Source organism: Otolemur garnettii, unplaced genomic scaffold (assembly GCF_000181295.1).
Source record: "Otolemur garnettii isolate 467f Iridium unplaced genomic scaffold, OtoGar3 scaffold00094, whole genome shotgun sequence".
NCBI classification, from domain to species: domain Eukaryota; kingdom Metazoa; phylum Chordata; class Mammalia; order Primates; family Galagidae; genus Otolemur; species Otolemur garnettii.
The window spans coordinates 4,537,446-4,558,379 of record NW_003852489.1 but is presented as its reverse complement, the minus strand read 5'-3'; the positions used below and the strand labels follow the sequence as shown (position 1 = coordinate 4,558,379).

The 20,934-nt window shown below is 34.2% G+C and overlaps 1 protein-coding gene across 1 annotated transcript in view; it reads right to left on the bottom strand.

Moving 5' to 3' along the window:
- BRIP1 (BRCA1 interacting protein C-terminal helicase 1) overlaps window positions 1–20,934 on the bottom strand; it is a 189,633-nt gene that overhangs the window by 116,938 nt on the left and 51,761 nt on the right. The window contains exons 6-8 of the mRNA XM_023516638.1: window positions 11,469–11,756; window positions 5,224–5,445; window positions 819–1,018 (exon numbers count right to left, since the gene is read on the bottom strand). Coding sequence (XP_023372406.1) covers window positions 819–1,018; window positions 5,224–5,445; window positions 11,469–11,756 — 710 coding nt within the window. The remainder of the gene's footprint in view (window positions 1–818; window positions 1,019–5,223; window positions 5,446–11,468; window positions 11,757–20,934) is intronic.

Here is a 20,934-nt window from a genome sequence, read left to right as displayed (position 1 = left end):
CTACAATAAATGGAAGGGGATATAGAGTCAGGGGAGGTTTTCTCTCAGATAATAACTTAATGTCTAATAAAAGGAAAATTATAAAATGTACATTTTAATGAAATTAGTACTAAATATATTATTTTAGAGTACGGAAAGCTTGGCTAATAAAACCTATCAAGGTTCAGCGCCCGTAGCACAGTGGGTACAGCGTTAGCCACATACACAGGCTGGAGGGTTTGAACCCAGCCTGGGCCTGCTAAACAACAATGACAACTACAATAAAAATGAGCCAGGCATTATGGTGGAAACCTGTAGTCCCAATTACTTGGGAGGCTGAGACACGAGCATTGCTCAAGCCCAAGAGATAGAGGTTGCTGTGAGCTGTGACATCATGGCACTCTACCAAGGGTGACATAATGAGACTCTGTCTCAAAAAAAAAAAAATAAATGAATAAACAAAAATAAAATAAAATAAAACCCATCAAACTAGAATCCTACATAAATGGGAATATAAAGCAATAAAGTAAAACCATGATCAAGAATTTAAAAATATATGACTTAAAGTTACATTTTGCTTCTATTCCATGTCCTTTGGGACTGCTAAATTATCCTGCTAAATTAGGAATAAGATTCACAATTATTAAAATCAATTATGTTCACTACATTCTTTTGAACAAGATAAAAAGTTGGACTAGCTTTTTTTAAAGAGTTTAACTGATAAGGAACAACCTATTTCCCAAGTAGCCTGGTTACATAGCTTAATAACCTTACAATACTCCAGTCATGTTTGTAATATTAAAGACAACAGAAATACACTGACAGAAAAATATTCTTACTTAATGAGGCTACAGCATACAGCTCGTAGGGGTTCATGGTCTTTCTTCCGTATATTATTGTTAACCAAACTATCTAGTTCATCTCGAGCAAACCGAAGCTGAACTTCTGTCACACTGTAACTTGCTGATTCCCGAGCACAGTCCTCAATGTTATGGGCTTCATCTAAAATGACAACCTGTTCTTTCAAATTTAAATCCATCTGTAAGATAAAAGAATTTTCCTGTAGAACATTTGGCAAAATGAATTTAATAATAGCAGGCAAGATATTTCATATAAAATTCATACTATAGGCTGATAATGCAAGCACAATTACATAAGCAACCCATTCTCCATCTTAAATGAAACCTATGAAACACTAAGGCTAACCAATATCAGCTCTGTATTCCAAAGTTTGCCATTTTATACTCAGAAAATACTTCATAAACCTTCCAATGAAAAAAAAACATGTGTTAAGTGAGCTGGCTACCAAGGATAGTAAATTCTCCTTAAAGGAGTTTCCAAAATCAAAATTTTTTTTTTTGGAGACAAAGTCTCACTGTCGTTCTGGGCTTGAGGACTATGGCATCATCATAGATCTTAGTAACCTCAAACTCATCAATCCTCCTGCCTCAACCTCCAGAGTAGCTGGGACTACAGGCCCCTGCCACAAAACCTGGCTAATTTTTCTATTTTTAGTAGAGACAGTGTTTCACTCTTTTTTTTTTTTTGAGACAGAGTCTCACTATATCTCCCTCAGTAGAATGCCATGGTGTCACAGTTCACAGCAACCTCAAACTCTTGGGTTTAAGTGATTCTCTTGCCTCAGCCTTCCAAGTAGCTGGGACTACAGGCACCCGCCACAACGCCTGGATATTTTTCAGTTGCAATTGTCATTATAAATTGCTGATTCCCCAGCACAGTCCTCAATGTTATGTTAGCAGGACCAGGCCAGGCTCAAATCCGCCAGCCTCAATGTTAGGTGGCTGGTGCCCTACTCACTGAGCTACAGGCGCCAAGTCAGTGTTTCACTCTTGTTCAGTCTAGTCTCTAAATCCTGAATTCAAGCAATTCACCTGTCTCGGCTTCCCAGAATGTTAGGATTATAGCTGTGAGCCCCCATGAAGGCCCCAAATATTTTTTTTTCTTTTTTGCAGTTTTTGGTTGGGGCTGGGATTGAACCCGACACCTCCGGCATATGGGGCCAGCACCCAACTCTTTTGAGCCACAGGCATCACCCATGCCCCAAATAATTTTTAAAACAGAGTATAAAACTTTGGAAAATAAAATGATTTAAATGACTCTTATAATACTAACACAATGTAGTATATACTTATTTTAATCTGTTCTATAATCCTTCATTTTGAGAATTATTATTCTTCAACTCCTGTGTGATGCTGGCAGGACTATTAATGTGTGAATCAAAGGACATCACCACTTTCACAACAGAGAAGACTCATAACCCAGGCTTACCAGTTAAATACAGTACTCCACCTCTCTGTCATCACAGTGACTGTCATTCAGGAACAGATATATGACACGATCCAAACTAAGCCAGTTGGAATAACTTAAGAGGACTAATATGAAACCGTGCTCTTTTCTCCAGTTTAGTTAACTGTCTGTGGTTATTTTTATTCCCACAAGGTAAAAAGCTTACCTGAGAATAAAGCCATCACTATGAAGAGAGGGTCAAGTATTTTTCCCTTAAACTCTTTTTAAGTTGGGTTTGTATCACTTGCAATTGAAAGAGTCCTGACTCAGCACTTGGGAGGCCGAGGCGGGTGGATTGCCTGAGCTCACAGGTTTGAGACCAGCCTGAGCCAGAGCAAGACCTTGTCTCTAAAAATAGCCAGGTGTTGTGGCGGGTGCCTGCTATTTGGGAGGCTAAAGAAGAAAATCACTTAAGCCCAAGAGTTTGAGGTTGCTGTGAGCTGTGACACCACCACTCTACTGAGGGTGACAAAGTGAAACTCTGTCTCAAAAAAAAAAAAAGAAAAGAAAAGAAACAAAGCATCCAGACTAATACAAGGAAATACCACACAGAAAAAAAATTGTCAGTAAGTTTTCTGAGAAAGAAAAAATACATAAAGAGCTGAAAATGACTGAGAAAGACCCTGGAATAGTATGAAATATCCTGGAGTTTAAAAGATGAGTAGGATTTGGATTTGGACAGACAAAGCATTTCAGCAGAAGTGTTATCAAAAAAAAAAAAAAAAGAACAAGGTATCCTCAGGGGACTAGGAGGTAATTTTTGAAGGGCTCAAGTTGGTGAGATCTAGGTCAGACTACTGAGCATCTTGAGTGTACACTTAAGAAGTATAGACTTTATCTCTTGAGCAAAGGGAGCAATAGGAAATTTTTGCAAAAAGAAAGGAAGTAAGAAAGCAGTATTAGAAAGACTGGGCATTGATACATACATTTTCTTGGGAAGAGACTTAGTTAAGAGGTAGGATAGTAGGGGTAAACATAATGCTTGTTTATTTTGAACCTAAAGAAAGAGAAAGCTGATTCAATACCTGTAGCTCAGCTGCTATGGCGCCAGCCACATACACTGGAGCTGGCATCTTCGAACCCAGCCCAGGCCTGCCAAACAACCATGACAACTACAGCCAAAAAATAGCTGTGTGTTATGGTGGGTGCCTGTAGTCCCAGCTACTTGGGAGACTGAGGCAAAAGAATCACTTAAGCCCAAGAGTTAGAGGTTGCTGTGAGCTGTGACACCACAGCAACAGCACTCGCCCAAGGGCAATATAGTGAGACTGTCTCAAAAAAAAAAAAAAGAAATAGAAAGCTAAGATGAACTGTGCAGTCAGACCTGAAAAGAAAAGGAAAACTGACCATACCAAGGTAGAACTTTTTCATCTTACACTGTAACAACTGCATGTCTTTAAAAACCAGGCAAATAAATGCAAATGATACATCTGAAGTTTACTTCTCAAAGGCTCACAAAGTATAATTCACAAAGCATGCATATTCTCTCAACATTAGTTCTTATAAACATAGCTTTTTCTGGCTCGGTGACTGTAGCTCAGTGCTTAGAGCACCAGCCACATGCACCAGGGATGGTGGGTTTGAACCCGGCCCGGGCCTGCTAAACAACAATGACAACAATAATTAAAAAATATCCCCGGCATTGTAGTGGGTGCCTGTAGTCCCAGCTACTAGGAGGCTGAGGCAAGAGAATCGCTTAAGCCCAAGAGTTTGAGATTGCTGTAAGCTGTGACACCACAGCACTCTATCAAGGGAGACAAAGTGAGATTCTGTCTCCAAAAAAAAAAAAAAAAGAAAAGAAAGAAAAACAACAAAAAATAGCTTTTTCAGAGAAATGTTTTTGTTTGTTTATTTATTTTTAGAGATGAGCTTCCACTATGTCACCCAGACTGGAGTGCAGTGGTGCAATTGCAGCTCACTGTATCTCTACACTGCTGGGTTCAGAGGTAATCCTACTTCAGCCTCCTGCGTAGCTAGGGCTACAGGTGAGAGCCATCACAGCCAGCTAATTTTGTGTGTGTGTGTGTGCGTGCGCGCGCATGAAATAAGGTCACAGTATGTTGCCTGGGCTGGTCCCAACTCCTGGGCTCAAGCAATCCTCCCACCTCAGCCTCCTGAGCAGCAGCAACTACAGGGATGCGCCACTGTCTGGCTATAGAAAAATATTTTTAAACAGTTGTTTTTAACTACTCATAAATGGAAAGAGTGACGGCTATACATGGGTCCCAAATGAAGATAATTTTGTTCCCCAAGAGACATTCAGCAATTTCTGGAAACATTTTTTTTTTTTTTGAGACAAGAGCCTCAAGCTGTCCCCCTGGGTAGAGTGCCATGGCATTTCAGCTCACAGCAACCTCCAACTCCTAGGCTCAAGCAAGTCTCCTGCCTCAGCCTCCCAAGTAGCTGGTACTACAGGCGCCCGCAACAACGCCTGGCTATTTTTTCGTTGCAGCCGTCATTGTTGTTTGGAGGGCCTGGGCTGGATTCGAACCCGCCACCTTAGGTGTATGTGGCTGGCGCCTTAGCCACTTGAGCCACAGGCGCCAAGCCTGGAAACATTTTTAATGGTCACAACTGTGAGGGTGCCACTAGTATTTAGAACGTAAGGCCAGGGAGGTCACTAAACATCCTACAATGCACAAGACAGCCCACCACAACATCCAACCCAAAATGTCATTACTACCAAGGCTGAGAAACCCTGCTATAATCCCACTTGTTTACAATTGCTTGTTATTTTGGAAATTAAAATGACTAGGTCTAAAATTCAGTTTTTAATGCACTTTAAGATATTGTTCAGTACTTTGAGGTTTACACAAATTTATTTACATAAGTTACAGCAAAAAATTAACACATTAAAACATCTAAAAGCTTTATATTCAACATTTATATCACAATAAGTAGGAAAAAAGTTCTTCTAATTTTTACATATATACTCACACTTTCTCTTATTTGTGAATCTAGAAGATAGTTGTAGGGACAAAATATTATGTCAGCATCTCCTATTAGTTCTCGAGCTGTGTAGTATGGACAGGCCTTTAGTTTCTTTCCCAAGCTGACAAGTTCCTCTATATCCCAGGCTTTAGACATCCCTTGGAGAGTCTGCAGTGTGTGTTGATCACTAATTTTATGAACACCATGATAAAAATAGCAGGATTTTCCCTAAAAACAAAGGTGGATAACTGAAATGTGATCCAATATTGGAATAGAAGGCATAAAACCAGTTTATCTCGGAATTTTAGAAATCTTAAAGCCATAGAGTTTGACTAAAATCTTTTGACTAAGATTTTACAGAGATAATAGACAACACCATATCTAAATCACAATCATTTTAAAGAATCTCTATTAGTTGACTTAGATAGAATTCCAGATTAGTAGAGCTCCAGATTCCTTAAATTGAGAAAAATATTTTGAAATATGTTTGTTGTAGCTTTGTTCTGATTACAGTGATACTAGGCAAAAAATATTTCTGGAAGAATACATAGAACAATGGTATCATTGGTTATTTTCAAGGATGAGAACTAAGTGACTTGGTTAGTGGAGGAGGAAAGATTTTTCTTGGTACTACCCTTTTGTACTTTTTCAGTTTTGGACCATGTGACAGTATTGTTTATTCAAATATAAGTAAGGAAGGAAGGTAGGTGACAAGGTTGGAACCTGGTGGGGGGAAACTCAGAAAATACAGAAGAGTAGCCAAAAAAATTCCCTAAATTTTCCATAATTCCATCACACAAATAATATACTATTAACACTTTGATGTATTTCACTTCCTATTTCATGTGTATGTGTGTACATAAGGATATTTCTACAAAGTGATCCATCATTAAAATACTGAGAACAAAGTAAATTTTCCCTAGGCATTGAAGATTATTAACAATCTAGCCACAATAAACATTTTTATTCTTTTTCTTACTTACCACTGTACTAATGAGGATATAAAACTAGATTTACTTTTTTTTATCCTATTTTATTAAAAAATCCTATCACGGCTTGGTGCCTGTGGCTCAAGCGGCTAAGGCGCCAGCCACATACACCTAAGGTGGCGGGTTCGAATCCAGCCCGGGCCCGCCAAACAACAATAATGTCTGCAACCAAAAAATAGCCAGGTGCTGTGGCAGGCACCTGTGGTCCCATCTACTTGGGAGGCTGAGGCAGGAGACTCGCTTGAGCCCAGGAGGTGGAGGTTGCTGTGAGCAGTGAAGCCATAGCACTCTACCAAGGGAGACAGCTTGAGGCTCTGTCTCAAAAAAAAAAAAAAAAAAAAAATCCTATCAGGAAAAAATTCTCATATCACTATTTTTTTAATTGCTGCTCAGATATGTACACTGAAATAATGTGCCATAGTTGATTAATGGTTTTCTTCTTACTGGGCATTTAGACTGTAACTAATTTCTGCTTTATAAATAATGCGGCAGTGAACATTCTTATGCCAATTTCTAAACATTTTCTTAGTGTACATTTTTAGAAATGGCATTGGGGGACCAGAAACTATGAAGTATTTTTATGTTTCTTGAAAATATATAATAACCAAAGTATTCCCCAGAAACTAAGTATAACCATTTTGCATTATCCTTTTCCCACCTCCTTATCAACAGTATTATCTATTATTGTGTTTGTCTTTTTAAAAAGTGACAAATAGTAAATCTTGCCTTGATTTGTATTTTTTAGAGTTTCTAGTAAAGTTTAAATTAACATCTTAAATACTCAAACAAGGTTTAACAGTGATTCGTATTTCTTCTTTTATGTTATCTACTAATATTCTTTTCCATTCTACTATTAGAAATAAAAAATTTCATCATATTCATTAATAAAAAAATAAGATTTAGGCTGGGCACAGTGGTTTACACCTGTAATCCTAACACTTAGGCAGGAAGATTACTTGAGGCTAGGATTCAAGACCAGTCTGAGCAAGACCAAGACCCCTGTCTCTATTAAAAAAAAAAAAAAATAGAAAAATTAGCCAGTCATGGTAGCATATACCTGTAATCCCAGCTACTTGGAAGCCTGAGGCAGAAGAACTGCTTGAGCCCAAAAATGTGAGATTGCAGTCAGCTATGCTGAAGCCACCAGACTCCAGCCTAAACAGCAGAGAAAGACCTTGTCTCAAATTAAAAAAAAAGTCGATAAAACCCGGTCCTAGCAAGAATATCTTACATACTATCAAAAACGTATAAAATTTGACTCAGTGTCCATAGCACAGTGGTTATAGCACCAGCCATATAAACCAAGGCTGGCAGGTTCAAACGTGGCCTGGGCCAGCTAAACAACAAAAAATAAGACAGACGTTGTGGCGGGTACCTGTAGTCCCAGCTATTTGGGAGGCTGAGGCAAGAGAATTGCTTAAGCCCAAGAGTTAGGGGTTGCTGTGAACTGTGACACCACGGCAGTCTACCGAGGGGGTGACATAGTGAGACTCTGTCTCAAAAAAAAAAAAAAGAGTTAGAGTTGCCTATATGCTGATGTGTTAGGCTCTCTAGAAAAATAGATGTTGAATAATGTATATAGAATGACTAATTTCATGTAAATTGTTTTTAAAGACAACATACACATATAGCAAATTTGTATAACAAATCCTTTTTTAAAATGTTATATATAAAAGTTTACAGTGGTTTCTTTGAAGGATTAAGGAGATAGGAAAAGCTAGAGAGAGATTATCTTTACATTTTTTTTTGTTTCTATAATTTTGAGTCTTCTAACCACAAGTATTACTTTTCTTTTCCAATTGTCATTTGGGACTACGTGGTAGAACAATGGGCAATTTTATTTCATCAATTTCATGTATCTACTTAAAAAATGTGATTTTGAAATAAAAATAGTTCTCTTTACCAAATTTTTATCCTTAATATGTAAAAAAAAGTAAATATGATATATATATATTAAATGTCTATATTTTTATCTATGAACTATCCAAAAGAAGAATTCATGTTTTCAAAACATACACACATCAGTATGTACCCAGAAATTGCTAAAAACAGAGTAAACCATCATAACCTATAAGAGAATTTCAGCAAAACAAAGGACAAGGCATGAACAGCTCAAGATCAGTTCTGCTTCAGCTGTTTTCAGTCATGTCAAGGAAAACTGCATGTTGGATCCTCCAAAGTATTACAAATGAAAATTAGGAGGAAAGGGGTTCACCTAACCATTATCTATTTACTTCATTTTCTACATTTGTTCCCTTGCTTTGTGGAACCTTTACTCTTTTTATCTTTTATACTGTGTCCACTTCCCTATACCTCATTGCTATCTTTTGTTTCTAGTGTAATCAAAGTAGCAATAGACCAGGTAGCTGAGTCTACAGGTACCCGTCACAATACCTAGATATTGTTTTGTTGCAGTTGTCACTGTTGTTTAGCAGGCCTGGGCCAGGTTTGAATCTGCCAGCCTTTGGTGTATGTGGCCGGTGCCCAAACCACTGAGCTTTGGGCACCAATCCAAACCCCAAGCCTTTTAAGATTCCTTCTGACTAACTATACCATCTCTAAAGTTCCTTCCAGCTCTAAAATTCTATGATTTTCAATATTCAGAGTTAGGTGCAGATGTGCCGATTATTTTTATACAGAATTTGATGGCAACTAAGTTTAATAATTTAACATTCACTATCTCTTCATTCCAAACATCTTCTGTACAATTCTAAAAGCCTATCTTTATAGAAAATGATCACCAAAGTACCTTCCAAAGCTATGATTAACTGATAGTTCTCATTTTAACAAAATATAAATATTCTAAAATAATTTTTTTACAATTGTCATTCTTGGGTCTAATTAAAATTATTATTTCTTAATTGAAACAAAAATTAACTTTTAGCAGCTACATGCACACTTTTCCAGAATTAAGAGCACTTTAGTAAAAGAAATAGTGAACAAAAACACAAGTGCTTTCTGATCAAGCCAAAAAATCAGAAAGTTTACACTTTAAGGGCAGTTAGAATGACATCCCTGTGCATGCTGATAGGAAAACCAGAAAAACTAATCCATTTTAACAGTGAAACACAATCCAGAGAGGAGCCTGTCAATTGAAGCCTTATCACACTTTAAACTCTTTCATTCAAACTGTCAGTTATCTAATTTATCATTTTGCTTTGGTAATTCAGCCATAGTTAAACATAGACACCTATGGTGACTTTGTAATTGGCCCTCATTACAATACCAAATTACTCAGAGGGCTTGGGAACAAGAAAAAGAATGTTCATGTATGCCCATGAAGTAAGCATTGTGAGGCAGAATTAGGTAAAGGCAAATCACAAACAAATATTTTCAATTATTTATAGTACTAATATTCAAAAATAAAATAATTGTTCACTTTACAACAAACTAAAGTCCAATGAAAAATTCTAAACATTGAAGTCTATTTAATTACTTGTTTGTTTTTTTTATAGAAACAATCTCACTCTCATAGCTCATCAAAGGCTGGAATTCCTTCTGCCTCAACTCTCCATTAGCTGGAACTATAGGTACACATCACCACTTTTGGTCAATTTTTTTTTGTCAAGACTAGGCCTCTCTGTTGTCAGGCCAGTTCTGAATTCCTGGTCTCAAGCAATCCTCCCACCTCAGCCTCCCAAAGTGCTGGGATTATTGGCAAGCCACTATGCCTGGACTTTTTATTTTTACATGATTCAAACTTAGGAGAGTAAAGATCAATTAGAATAACCAGCACTATAGGATTCTAGAAGATCACATAAAATTAGATTATTTGTCTTCAATACACAATCTTAATCTTTTTAACTGCTTTCACCAACATATGTATTTTTTTCCAAATACATAATAATTTTCCTAATAAGAAAAAGATAAAAATATAATGATAATGACAATGACAACAAGTCTTCCTGCACAGGTTATACAGCCAAAAAATAAATTTCAAGCATTTGAGGCCTTCAGCAGATCAGTTAGTCAGTATGGAAAAAGATCTACTTAAGCATGAAATTTGTATAGTTTTACCATGATAAGCTTTTTTTCCCTAGTATTTTTTGACACTTTAATATTTTCATCTCTCCTTAAAGAAAAGCTTTTAAATCTATAGAATGAAGGTATTTCACAATTTCCTCAGTTAGAACTTAATTAGAAATAAAAATGACTATAGATTCAATAGTATTTTTGATTCAATAATTCTGTATTTTCTTCTTGGCTCTGAACAAGTTACTCAAGTTTTTCCATTGGAGTCTCTTACTACTTATACTTATAATCTCATATTTTTATATCCATGAAAGTATCTTTTAAGTATCTTTTAAATATCCCTAAGTAAAGCTCAAATAAATTCTATCTAATAAAAGAAGGCATTAAGGAATAAAAAGCATAATACAAAATAATGTATTAGCATTATACAGTAGGAGGTGGTATACCCTGAAAGAAACTCTAGGGGCTGTCTTGTAGTTTTTTGTGTATAGCACCAATTCTGTTTGATAAAATACTAGTGAAAGACAAAGTAACTTTCAAAATATATCAAAACAGCATTGGTCATTTTATATACTATCAATTTATGGTTTACTGAATTCGAGGTATAATTTCAACTCTAATTTTAGAGTAAAATAGTTATCATACCAGAACACAGACTCCCAAATGCTGTCCAAAAAATTATTTAAAAATCATTAAAGTTTTTAGTAATAAAGACATCTTTTCTATTTCCACCTATCCAAAACTCAAAATATTCTAAATTCTCTAAAAATTTTCAAAACCATGGCATTTTTAAGGTTAATAATTTAGGATAAGTTTTAAAAAAGAAGTTTGTACTGACAGAACTGTAAGACAAGATAATTATTTCTAATTCAGTTTATAAAACACTTGAAAATTTGCTCAGAGAGCCTAAATAAACTATTTTCTTTTCAACTTTTTAAATACGTAAAGTATATTAGACCTATAGGCCTAAATCATTTAAATACTTTTTAGCTTCTCATATGACATCCACATTTGACTACTGTTTGTTAAAAGAAGTAAGAAGATACCTGACTACAATGGAAATTAATTTCAAGGAATTAAATATCTCCATTTTTTAGGACCAAACCTCATAATTTTAAACTTGACTGAAGATTTTCTTATGCTAAAATTATTTCCAAAAAATCAATACTAGCAATTAATTTGATTTTCCTAAGTTATTTGATTACCACTAGAAATGTACATGTGAAAATATTGAATAACTTGAACATTTTCAGCTTTATTTTTTTGCCAAAACAAAATAACTCTACTCACATTTTTTCCATCCAGTAATTCCATGCACTTTTCATTTCTGTTGAAGTTGCCGACTACTTCAGGATGGACACAAGTATGATCCCTGCTGGAAAGAATAGTCATTGGGACCCCTGAGTACGCTGTCCTCCGGAGCTCTTTAGTAATCTGAGCAATCTGCTTGTGTGTGCGTGTCCCAAAATATATTTTAGGTATCTTGAATTTCCCCCCATGATCCTTCTTAGTGGTATTTGAAGACTCTTGACTGTTTCCTTGTTTAGTAGAACAGCACTTAGAACAGTGGCCAGGGGGCTGTAACAAAGGAAAGAAAAGATAACTAGTATCTAAACTTTTATTTTAAAAAAGTTAGCAAATGTCTCATGGAATCACATTCTATAAGTAATGAATCACAGTGGTCAAAAAGAGAGAAATCTCAAGATATTATAGTATCTAAAACTTGCCATTAAAAATAAAACTACAAATTGCATTTCCTTTGGTCTTTTTTCTCTATTTTAAAAGTTATAAACGACGTTCCCATACTTACATTCTTTCTAATATCACATTCCAACTTTCTAATTCAAAATATTTTAAGAACATTTTTAACTCACTTCATAAATTATAAAAAATGATAAGACAAAGTACAGGACAATTTTAATTTTTGCTTAAGTTTCAAATGAACTTATGACATTACAGTTTAAACCAGCATAGCTCATTCAAATATCCAATGTCAAATATGCCAATATTTTCTAAAGACTTTTAAATATGGTTTACAAAAAGAATTAGTAAATTGAATCTAAACTATCACTAAAAAACAAAAAAGAGAAGAGAAAGTTCTTCTCTAGCAAATGTATGAAAATGAATGCAAAATAATATTTAATAGTAAAGGCAGGTTGCTTGTATGGAACAAATACATATCTGAAATTCAATTACCTGTCATGGAATGCAAACCTGACAGTAAAATTATCCAGGATTTCTTTTCCTGGACAATTTCACTCATAATTCAGCTTCATAATTAGAAGAGTTATATAAATGTCTCCTCACGCAACTATATAGAATATCATGACTATATTCTAATATTTACCTGATTTTCCTCTCTTGTTCTCCAAATTCTCAAATATAAAAAAGGTTTAATGCTGTATGCTAGAACTCACAGGTTTATAACTACTCCTTTCTAAGCTTCAATTATTACTACACCAAATGAGACAGAAAGAAGATTTAATTTGTGGAAATACTGTAAAATGGTTAATTTACAGCAGTAGTTACTGATGGAGAAAAAAGGTAAATAGTATAGTAACTTAAAAATTGTGTACTGGAGAGTTTTAGTTTAGTAGAACAAATACTCTACTTGACTGGAGTATCTTTTTTTTAATTGTAATCAGTAAGATTAGCCTTTATAAACAAACGCTAAGTCATAGCATGTTACACCACAATACTGGGGATCAAGCTGTCTTTTAGCCTCAACTCAGTGGAAAAGCAAGTTCAAATTACTCTCAGTCTCTCTCAACCTTGTCCGCCATTAAATATTACAATACATGATAGAATGGATGTAAATGTGACCCTTCTGGAGCTGTCACTCACTGGGATAAAAGGTTCACTGATGTGCCAAATAAACAGTCAGTCAAAGCAGATAAAGTTACAGCCATGCTGGAATTGTTACATTCTCCTATCAGGTTGCCAGTAACAGCAGATTTCATTACAGAGTGCTGCCACATTAAATAGCCAGTTCCAAATATCCTGCCTTCTATATTGAATAATTACTTATTCACTAAAAGGATAAAAAGAAGAATTATGAATGGGGCTCTTGTCAACAGAGAGGCAGGAAACAGCTGACAAGTGGTTTATGTTACATATGTTGCAATATCCAACAATTTATAGTCACACAGAAAATGGAATGCAAATTATATCATTCTATTTGTGGCTGAATTCTTCTTGGCCTTTGCAATGATTACATTAATTAATCAACATACTAAAAGAATTAGGATAACTCTAGGTAGCAGAGTTGGTTTGCTTTTTATACCTTCAATCTTTTCACTCAATTACACTATTTTTCTTCCTAATAATATAGTAAATTCACTTGAATATTCGAACACTATGGCCCAGTGCATAATTATACATATATTATATCCACAATATAATTAGAGTAATCCAATAAAGTGGTCTTTTTTAAGGCTTGGAAAACCTACTTTTTGACATAACACTTTTCAACATCAATTCTACTTAAATGTTTACCACCTATGCCTTTTAATGCCACCTTTTTTTTCTGACCAAAAAATTCAAACCATATAGAAGTATACAAAATAAATAACCCATCACAAATAATTTCCCCTTTAAAGGATAATATTATACAGTTTTATAACAAGATAGTTTGTATGCAAACTTTCTAATTTTTAAAAGGGGTAAATTTGGCACTAAAATTTAACTGCATGTTGTTCTGCTTATCTTAAAAATGTTATACCAGTAGTGTACTAATAAAAGTAAAAGATCAAGATCTAGTTTCAAAAAACTTTTCTCACTAGAGTGGCTTTATTTAGGTACCTTAAGTTTGATTTTACTCCACAATTCAGAATATTATAAGCCACAGTTAATTTTATACTAAACACGTCCTTTATTTTTCAAGTTTTAAAATGATCTGAACTAATTATACCACCTATAAATAAGAGGTAGATTTCTCAAGAAGACAGTTTCAATGGGTGGTTAGGCAAGTAGAACAGAAGATGGAAATAAAGAAAGTTGATTCTTTTCCCTTCACATCATTAAAGAAGTGATCTATTATGTTTCTCTTTGGCACAATCATATTTGAAGACAGAAAAATTGATTGTGGCAGTATACTAGATCCTTCAAAAAGACATTTATTTAATAACAAAAGAGAATTGCATGTACCAAAATCAGCAACTTGAAATACAGTAAGATCCTGCCTGAGCAATAGGACAGGACAGGAAAGGAAAATGCTATCAAAAAAGCAGACCAAAGAAAGATTATGATAAAAGTAATGACAGGACGTCAGAGTATCCAATTAATAAGCTAACTTGATGGCCTTTCTCTAAAAGCTTTTGACCTAGGGGGTCTTGAAACAATTAGAGTAATAAAGTTAAATAATTTTATATCATTTACTAAATATTTCTTCTGCTAACAAATGATCATGTTTCTCTTTCATAAGGATGCTTTCCTCTCCCTTTTGCTCTTTAAGTGTACAGAGATTGCATTAGAAAACTGGAGAACGAATTTAAAAGTATTCATTCACATCCAATATAGCTGAAGATCAACAGACAAAATAGAAGGAGTGGGAGGGGGTGAAGAATAAAATCTTATCTATTGGGTACAATGTACACTATTCTGGTGATGAGCACACTAAAAGTCAACATTATACAATTCATCCAAGTAATAAGAACACTGTACCCTCTAATATTCTGAACAAACAAAAAACCCCAAAACACATGGGCTGTCAACTCTAAGACCTGTGAGTGACTACATTCAGTGTCAAAATCAAACTCTTTAAGAGATAGACTCCTCTCCATACCTAGAAACTGTTCGAGGTCCTTTTACTTCAACAAAAGGTAAGAAAATCCAACCCCAAATATATCATCATTTAAAAAGAAAAACAAGAGATAAATGTCAATGTGACAGCTATAATATTTCCACATGCAGGGCTTGATGGTTTAAAAATACATTTCAAATGCATAATAACCAAATGGTTCTTAGAAGATCAGCAAGCAAAGAGTTTTAGAAAATTTTCCTCCTGTTAATAAATTCTATGTAGCCCTTCTCTTATCATATTATATAGAGACATAGTTAAATTCTTTGAAAAGATGAAGGATTAGAAGATTTGATCTTGAGAGAAAGGCCAACTGCTAAGTCCTTGCCACTATTTCTTTCACAAAGCTATCATTATAAGTTCAAACAGTAACTTACTACAATGTCAACTTCTAAAGTTTCATTAATTACCTCTAAACTTTCCCCACCAAAAAAAAAAACCCTATGACTCAATACTTGAAAAATAAAGTGAGCATGGTGATTAAATATTTTAAGAAATGAAAAATGATAAAGAAATAGTTAAAATTAATTTCATTGCCAGAAACAAAGTTATTTTGCTAACCATAAATCAGGGAACTTTCTAAAAGGAAGCTATAAATTGAATTCTAAAAGCAGGCATAAAAGTGTATATTTGATATGAAAAATATGTGCATATAAAGAAGTAGAGAGGAAGAGACTGAACAGAAGCTATTTGAATGAAACAGAGGGAAAACTAGGTCAATGAAACAGTGAGCTGTGTTTTCCATAGCTTTCCACGTGTGCGTGTGTCTTTCCAATCACACTAAAAATTCCTTGAGGCAAAAACTATGTCTTACATTTCTTTATATAATTGATTCATCGAGCATGGTGTTTTGCACATAACTGTAACTTAGTTTTTTTTAGTTGATGGACTTCAACTAAATGTTCCTAAGTCAACTACTGTACCCATGTACCATATTTTTAAAATCTGACATGTTTAAATGTGCCCTAATTTGAAGTGCTGCACATATCAGAAAGTTACTTCAAAATCAAACAATTAGCTTTTAAAAGAAAAAGTATAGGAGAATTTGTTACTTTTCAAGGACAAAAAGAAAAATCATGATATGCTATATTTGAGTCACTTTAGTTGTGACAAACACATATCCTGATATGTTCATTAATAATAATAACTGCCATTTATCAAGGCTATCCCAGTGCTAAGCACTTTTCATGTACTATCTCATTTCATTCACTCATTCTTTCAAGAAACATTAGAATCCTTGATATATTGAGCCACGTAGAAGACAATGACAAGGGCTGCCTCATCTCAGCAAAGAGTGCTTTACTCTTTAATTGCTCTACAAAGCATAGTTTCTGGAATTTATCAATTATCAGTATCATTTATAAATTAAGGAATTGCTTAAAGTTTGTTCTAAGTCCATTATTTTCTGAATGTAATTAAAAAATATTCTTAAGGGTAAACTATAAACTTTACTTCATAAAAATTACTTATACTTACTAGCTGACATTTAAATCAAATATTTCTAACAAGATCCATGTTCTATTCCACAAGGAAAGAAAAAGCAAAAATTTTCACTTAAAAGACTCATAGAGCAAGAGTCAGGAAACCTTTTTTGTAAAGGCCCAGAGAGTAAATATTTTGGGCTTTGTGGGCCTATAGGGTCTCTGTTACTACATAAGAAATTATCTTTTATGATCCAAATGCAGGGAAAGATTTCTCAAAACAATAAACCAAAATAGCATACAACTTCATTAACATGTAAAATACTTCTACTTAAAAAGACATCTTCCAGGACAAGCATCACATGTACTTAGTACTTAATTAGAAACAGTAGATTAGCAACTACATGCTCATATGAGAGAAAAACTCAATTAAATTCAAGTAGGGGGACAGGGACTGAGTATATTACATGGGCATATTCCTACCCTATGAGTATATTACACGGGCATATTGCACACTTCCTGGGTAAAGGGCACAACTACAACCCAGACTTAAAGTCTTACTAAAGCAAACTGTGTAATCTAATCATTTGTACCCCATATTAATCGAATTTTTTTTTAAAAATAAGATATCTTCCTTAAAAAAAAGGTAAAAAGGCAGCCCAGACATTGAGAAGTTATTTGCAATACAAAAAGCAACTGAGCATCTGTACAGTGGCTCACCCCTGTAATCCTAGTATTCTTGCAAGCCAAGGCAGAGACCAGCCTGAGCAAGAGCTAGACTCCATCTCTATCAAAAATAGAAAAAAATTAGCCAGGCATTGGTGGCACTAAGAACAGACAAACCACAGGAAAGAAAAGCTGAAAACCTAATAAACATCTAAAAAGATATGCAAACTAATGCTCAACTTCATTGGTAATTAGGAAAATGCAAATTAAAACCATAATTAGATTTCATTTTGTATTGAAGACTATGAAACAACTCTCATAAACTGCTGATTAGAGTATAAATTTGCACATACATATTGGAGAGCAAATTGGTGATCCATATGAAATCAAAGATACACATACCCTTTGACCCAGCCTAACACTGTTTAAGTATACATGCTAGAGAAACTCTTGCACAGTAAGAGAGATACAAGAGAAATGTTAATTGCAGCATTATTTTTTAACGGTGAGGAAAACAAGCTAAGTGTATCAACAAAATGAATAAATAAATTGTAAGGCTTTTTCTAGCTAATGGAATAATATATAAAATGAAAAATATGAACCGGAGTTGCATATGTTAACATAAACATGAAAAAAAATGTTAAGCCAATTGAGTATGACTTAAATAAAATTTTACTCTCCCCATAAAAGTCCAAATAAATTGATGATAGAAATAGAAAAAGTTTAGGTTGAAAATAAGGAATTGCTACTATGGTACATAATTCTTACAGCTAAGAAATGTCATAAACAGCATACCTGAAAAATTCTAGAAATGCTGCAAAAGAAACATAACACAGCAAATTATTCTGGTTTCACCTCAGTTATTTAATGCCTAGCAAAATAGCTTTCATCATAATCCCTCCCCACCAAAGTTATCAACCTAATTTATTAGGAAATAGATTATTCAGTTAGGGTTCATAGAGTATTACACAGGGTTTCAGATCACCCAGAAATGACAGAAACAATTTTGTATGCATTTCTGGAAAGTGAATCTATAACTTTCATCAGGTGCTCAAAGGGGATTGTGACTGATTTGAATAAGAATTTTATTCCAAAATTTATGTTTGGAAATAAAATGGAAACAGCATTTTCTTTACAACCAATGTGGCCAGACATTTATTCTGTAAAGGGATAAATAAATTGATAGTCAAAAGAAGATAATTTTATAAAGGCTCTTCCACAGCTTATAAACTCATCTCTATTTAAATGTTTGTTAATTACCTAACATTAACATAAGGCTAAATATTTAGATAGTTCACTAATATATTTTTCTAACTCCATTTTACAGATAAAGGTAAAAGAGTTCAAGTTGCTATAAAATACACAATAAATTTCTGAAGTTAAAATTTATAATCTTAAAGCTTTAACAGGATAATTTTTATCTACCATTTAACTGAACAAAAAAGCAAAATAGTGCCCCTTTCTTAATTTCAAAAAATCACATACATAAAATGCTAACAGAAAAGGACAATGAACAGAGAATTACACAATCTTTGAGACATAAAAAAAGAGGATTTATTATTAATCTTTATCAACAATTTGCTGTTGTCCAAGCCATCTAAAAAGGTACTGAATGCCTGTTGTGCAAAATCACACATAAGCACACACTCTAGTAAGATAGCAAAAGTGACCTAACTATACCTTTTCAAGTATTCTTTTTTTTAAAAAATTCAAATAGTAGTACTCTATTGCCAGTTTCATGATTAAACTGCACAAAGCAGCTGTTTATCCACTCACAGCAACCAGCAGGTGAACCTCATTCAATATTTATCACAGGCTTTCACAGATCACTGCTAACCAAGCAAACGTTTTAATTAAGCTGGAACATGCTTCAAAGAGCTCATTCAAGATGTCAATCAGCAGGTAAGGGATCAGATACAGTGTCAGGTGAGAGAGTGTAATACAAATCCACAACTTTCTTCATCCCATCGCTGTAAATTAGCCTGCTCTAAAGTTCAGACTCTGATTATAACAGACTGCCAGTCTCCTGGAATGTGTAACTGAAGTCACTCAAATTCTATTGTGAAGGTTGTAAGCAATATGTTAAACTGCAATGGGCTAGCACATTAAGACAGATCCTTTTCACGGTTGTTTTTTGATACCATAAGTGTTTGTTACCCTACTCTCCACTTACTGTTTACTTTCTTGCCTAGTGTAAATGGGAATTCCTTAACACAGTTGCCCCAGTTTCTGAAAAGTCTTTGTTTCGGCAGAATTAATAGGAATCCTCACTTTAAGAACAAGGACATCATAAAGATGACTAGCCTGCTATAAAGCAAAATTCTCCTGATATAATACTATTTTACACAGATTAGATTATAACAGTAAGTCTTGAAGTAGTGATGAGTCATACTGACCAATTTAAAGAAAATGCCCTGGGTCCTGGTTGTTTACAACAAAAAAAGAGAAAAGGAACAAAGACTTAGAAGAAGGGGAGATAGAAAGCTTTTCCTTACAAAAGAATATCAGCTAAAATCTGTAAATGGAATGATAGGATTATAAGAATCATTTTGCAGCTGCCATGTAATAACTGATTCAGGCAAGCTACACAAATGGATGCTAAAATCATTGGGTGACAAGTTGTTGGGGAACAGGATATTCACATCATCTGAAAGTGACACCCTATAGATTATTCATTAATCACAAAAGGAAAAGGTACCTTTATAATGAAGGGACCTGGTGGTCACCACTTTAACCAAGTAGTAAAATTTAGTTTCAGCAGCAGAGAGACAAATTGGCATCATATGTTTCCTGATGTAATATAAGAAACATACTTACATGCCCATCTTAAATAAAACTACCTGATTACTAATCCAAACAATCAAGACATGAATCAAAAAGAATTTGAAAAAGGGAAACTAGTAAAAAGACATACATTATTCAGTTGGTGAAAACTAATCCAATTGTACACTTACAATATGTGCACTTGCACATTATATTTCAAAAGGGCTTTTAAAAATTCTATCCCTTGGGATTATAGGTAATTTTTAATTTTCTTTTATGATATTTTGGTGTTACACTATCTTGAGCAAACCTTTTATTAATGAGAAAACAAAGCTATCCTGTCATCTTCTACATAGTAATCAAAATGCTACAAACAAAACTTAAACTAAAATAGACATTTTTGTTTCCTTCATAGGCATAGAAAATTAAGTAAGTTATCAATATATAAGTCTCTAAAAAGCACTACCCACTAAACTTTTCTGTGAAGAAAGAATGTTCGATGTCTGCACTATTCACTATACTTGCCATTAGTCACACAGGGATATTGTGCACTTGAAAGTTGGTAATGCAACTAAATGAATTTTAATTAACTGAAATAGTCACATGTGCTTAGTAGCTATCCTACCAGACAAAAGAGGATTTAAAGTACTACCAGAGACTCTAGATCCTATAGTGTCTGCAGCGGTTACACACACTGTGCGTGTGTGTATGAATAAACTTCTCTTTGCAAATTCAAGTTAGAGAGGAAAAAGTGAAAGTACACTGTAAAATGTATGTGCCTATATGTAAAACAAGCTCTTCAGGGTTACAGCTCGTGAAAATTGGATCCACAATTTTTGTAGATTAGTACATTTCTTCCTAATCTTTTTTGTTCTAATCTTTGTCTGAATTCCAATCAAAATCCTATCAAGATGTTTTGGGGGGGAAACTAAAAATTTTTTCTACATTTAATCTGGAAAATAAACTAGTCGAGATAATAAACTTTTTACAAAAAAAGATAGGGAAGAAGCATACATATTCATTTAAATGTAATCATTTAGAATACATGATAAAGATGCTGGACCTCTTTGTACGTACATCCAAACCCTTATTCTTTTTTTTTTTTTTT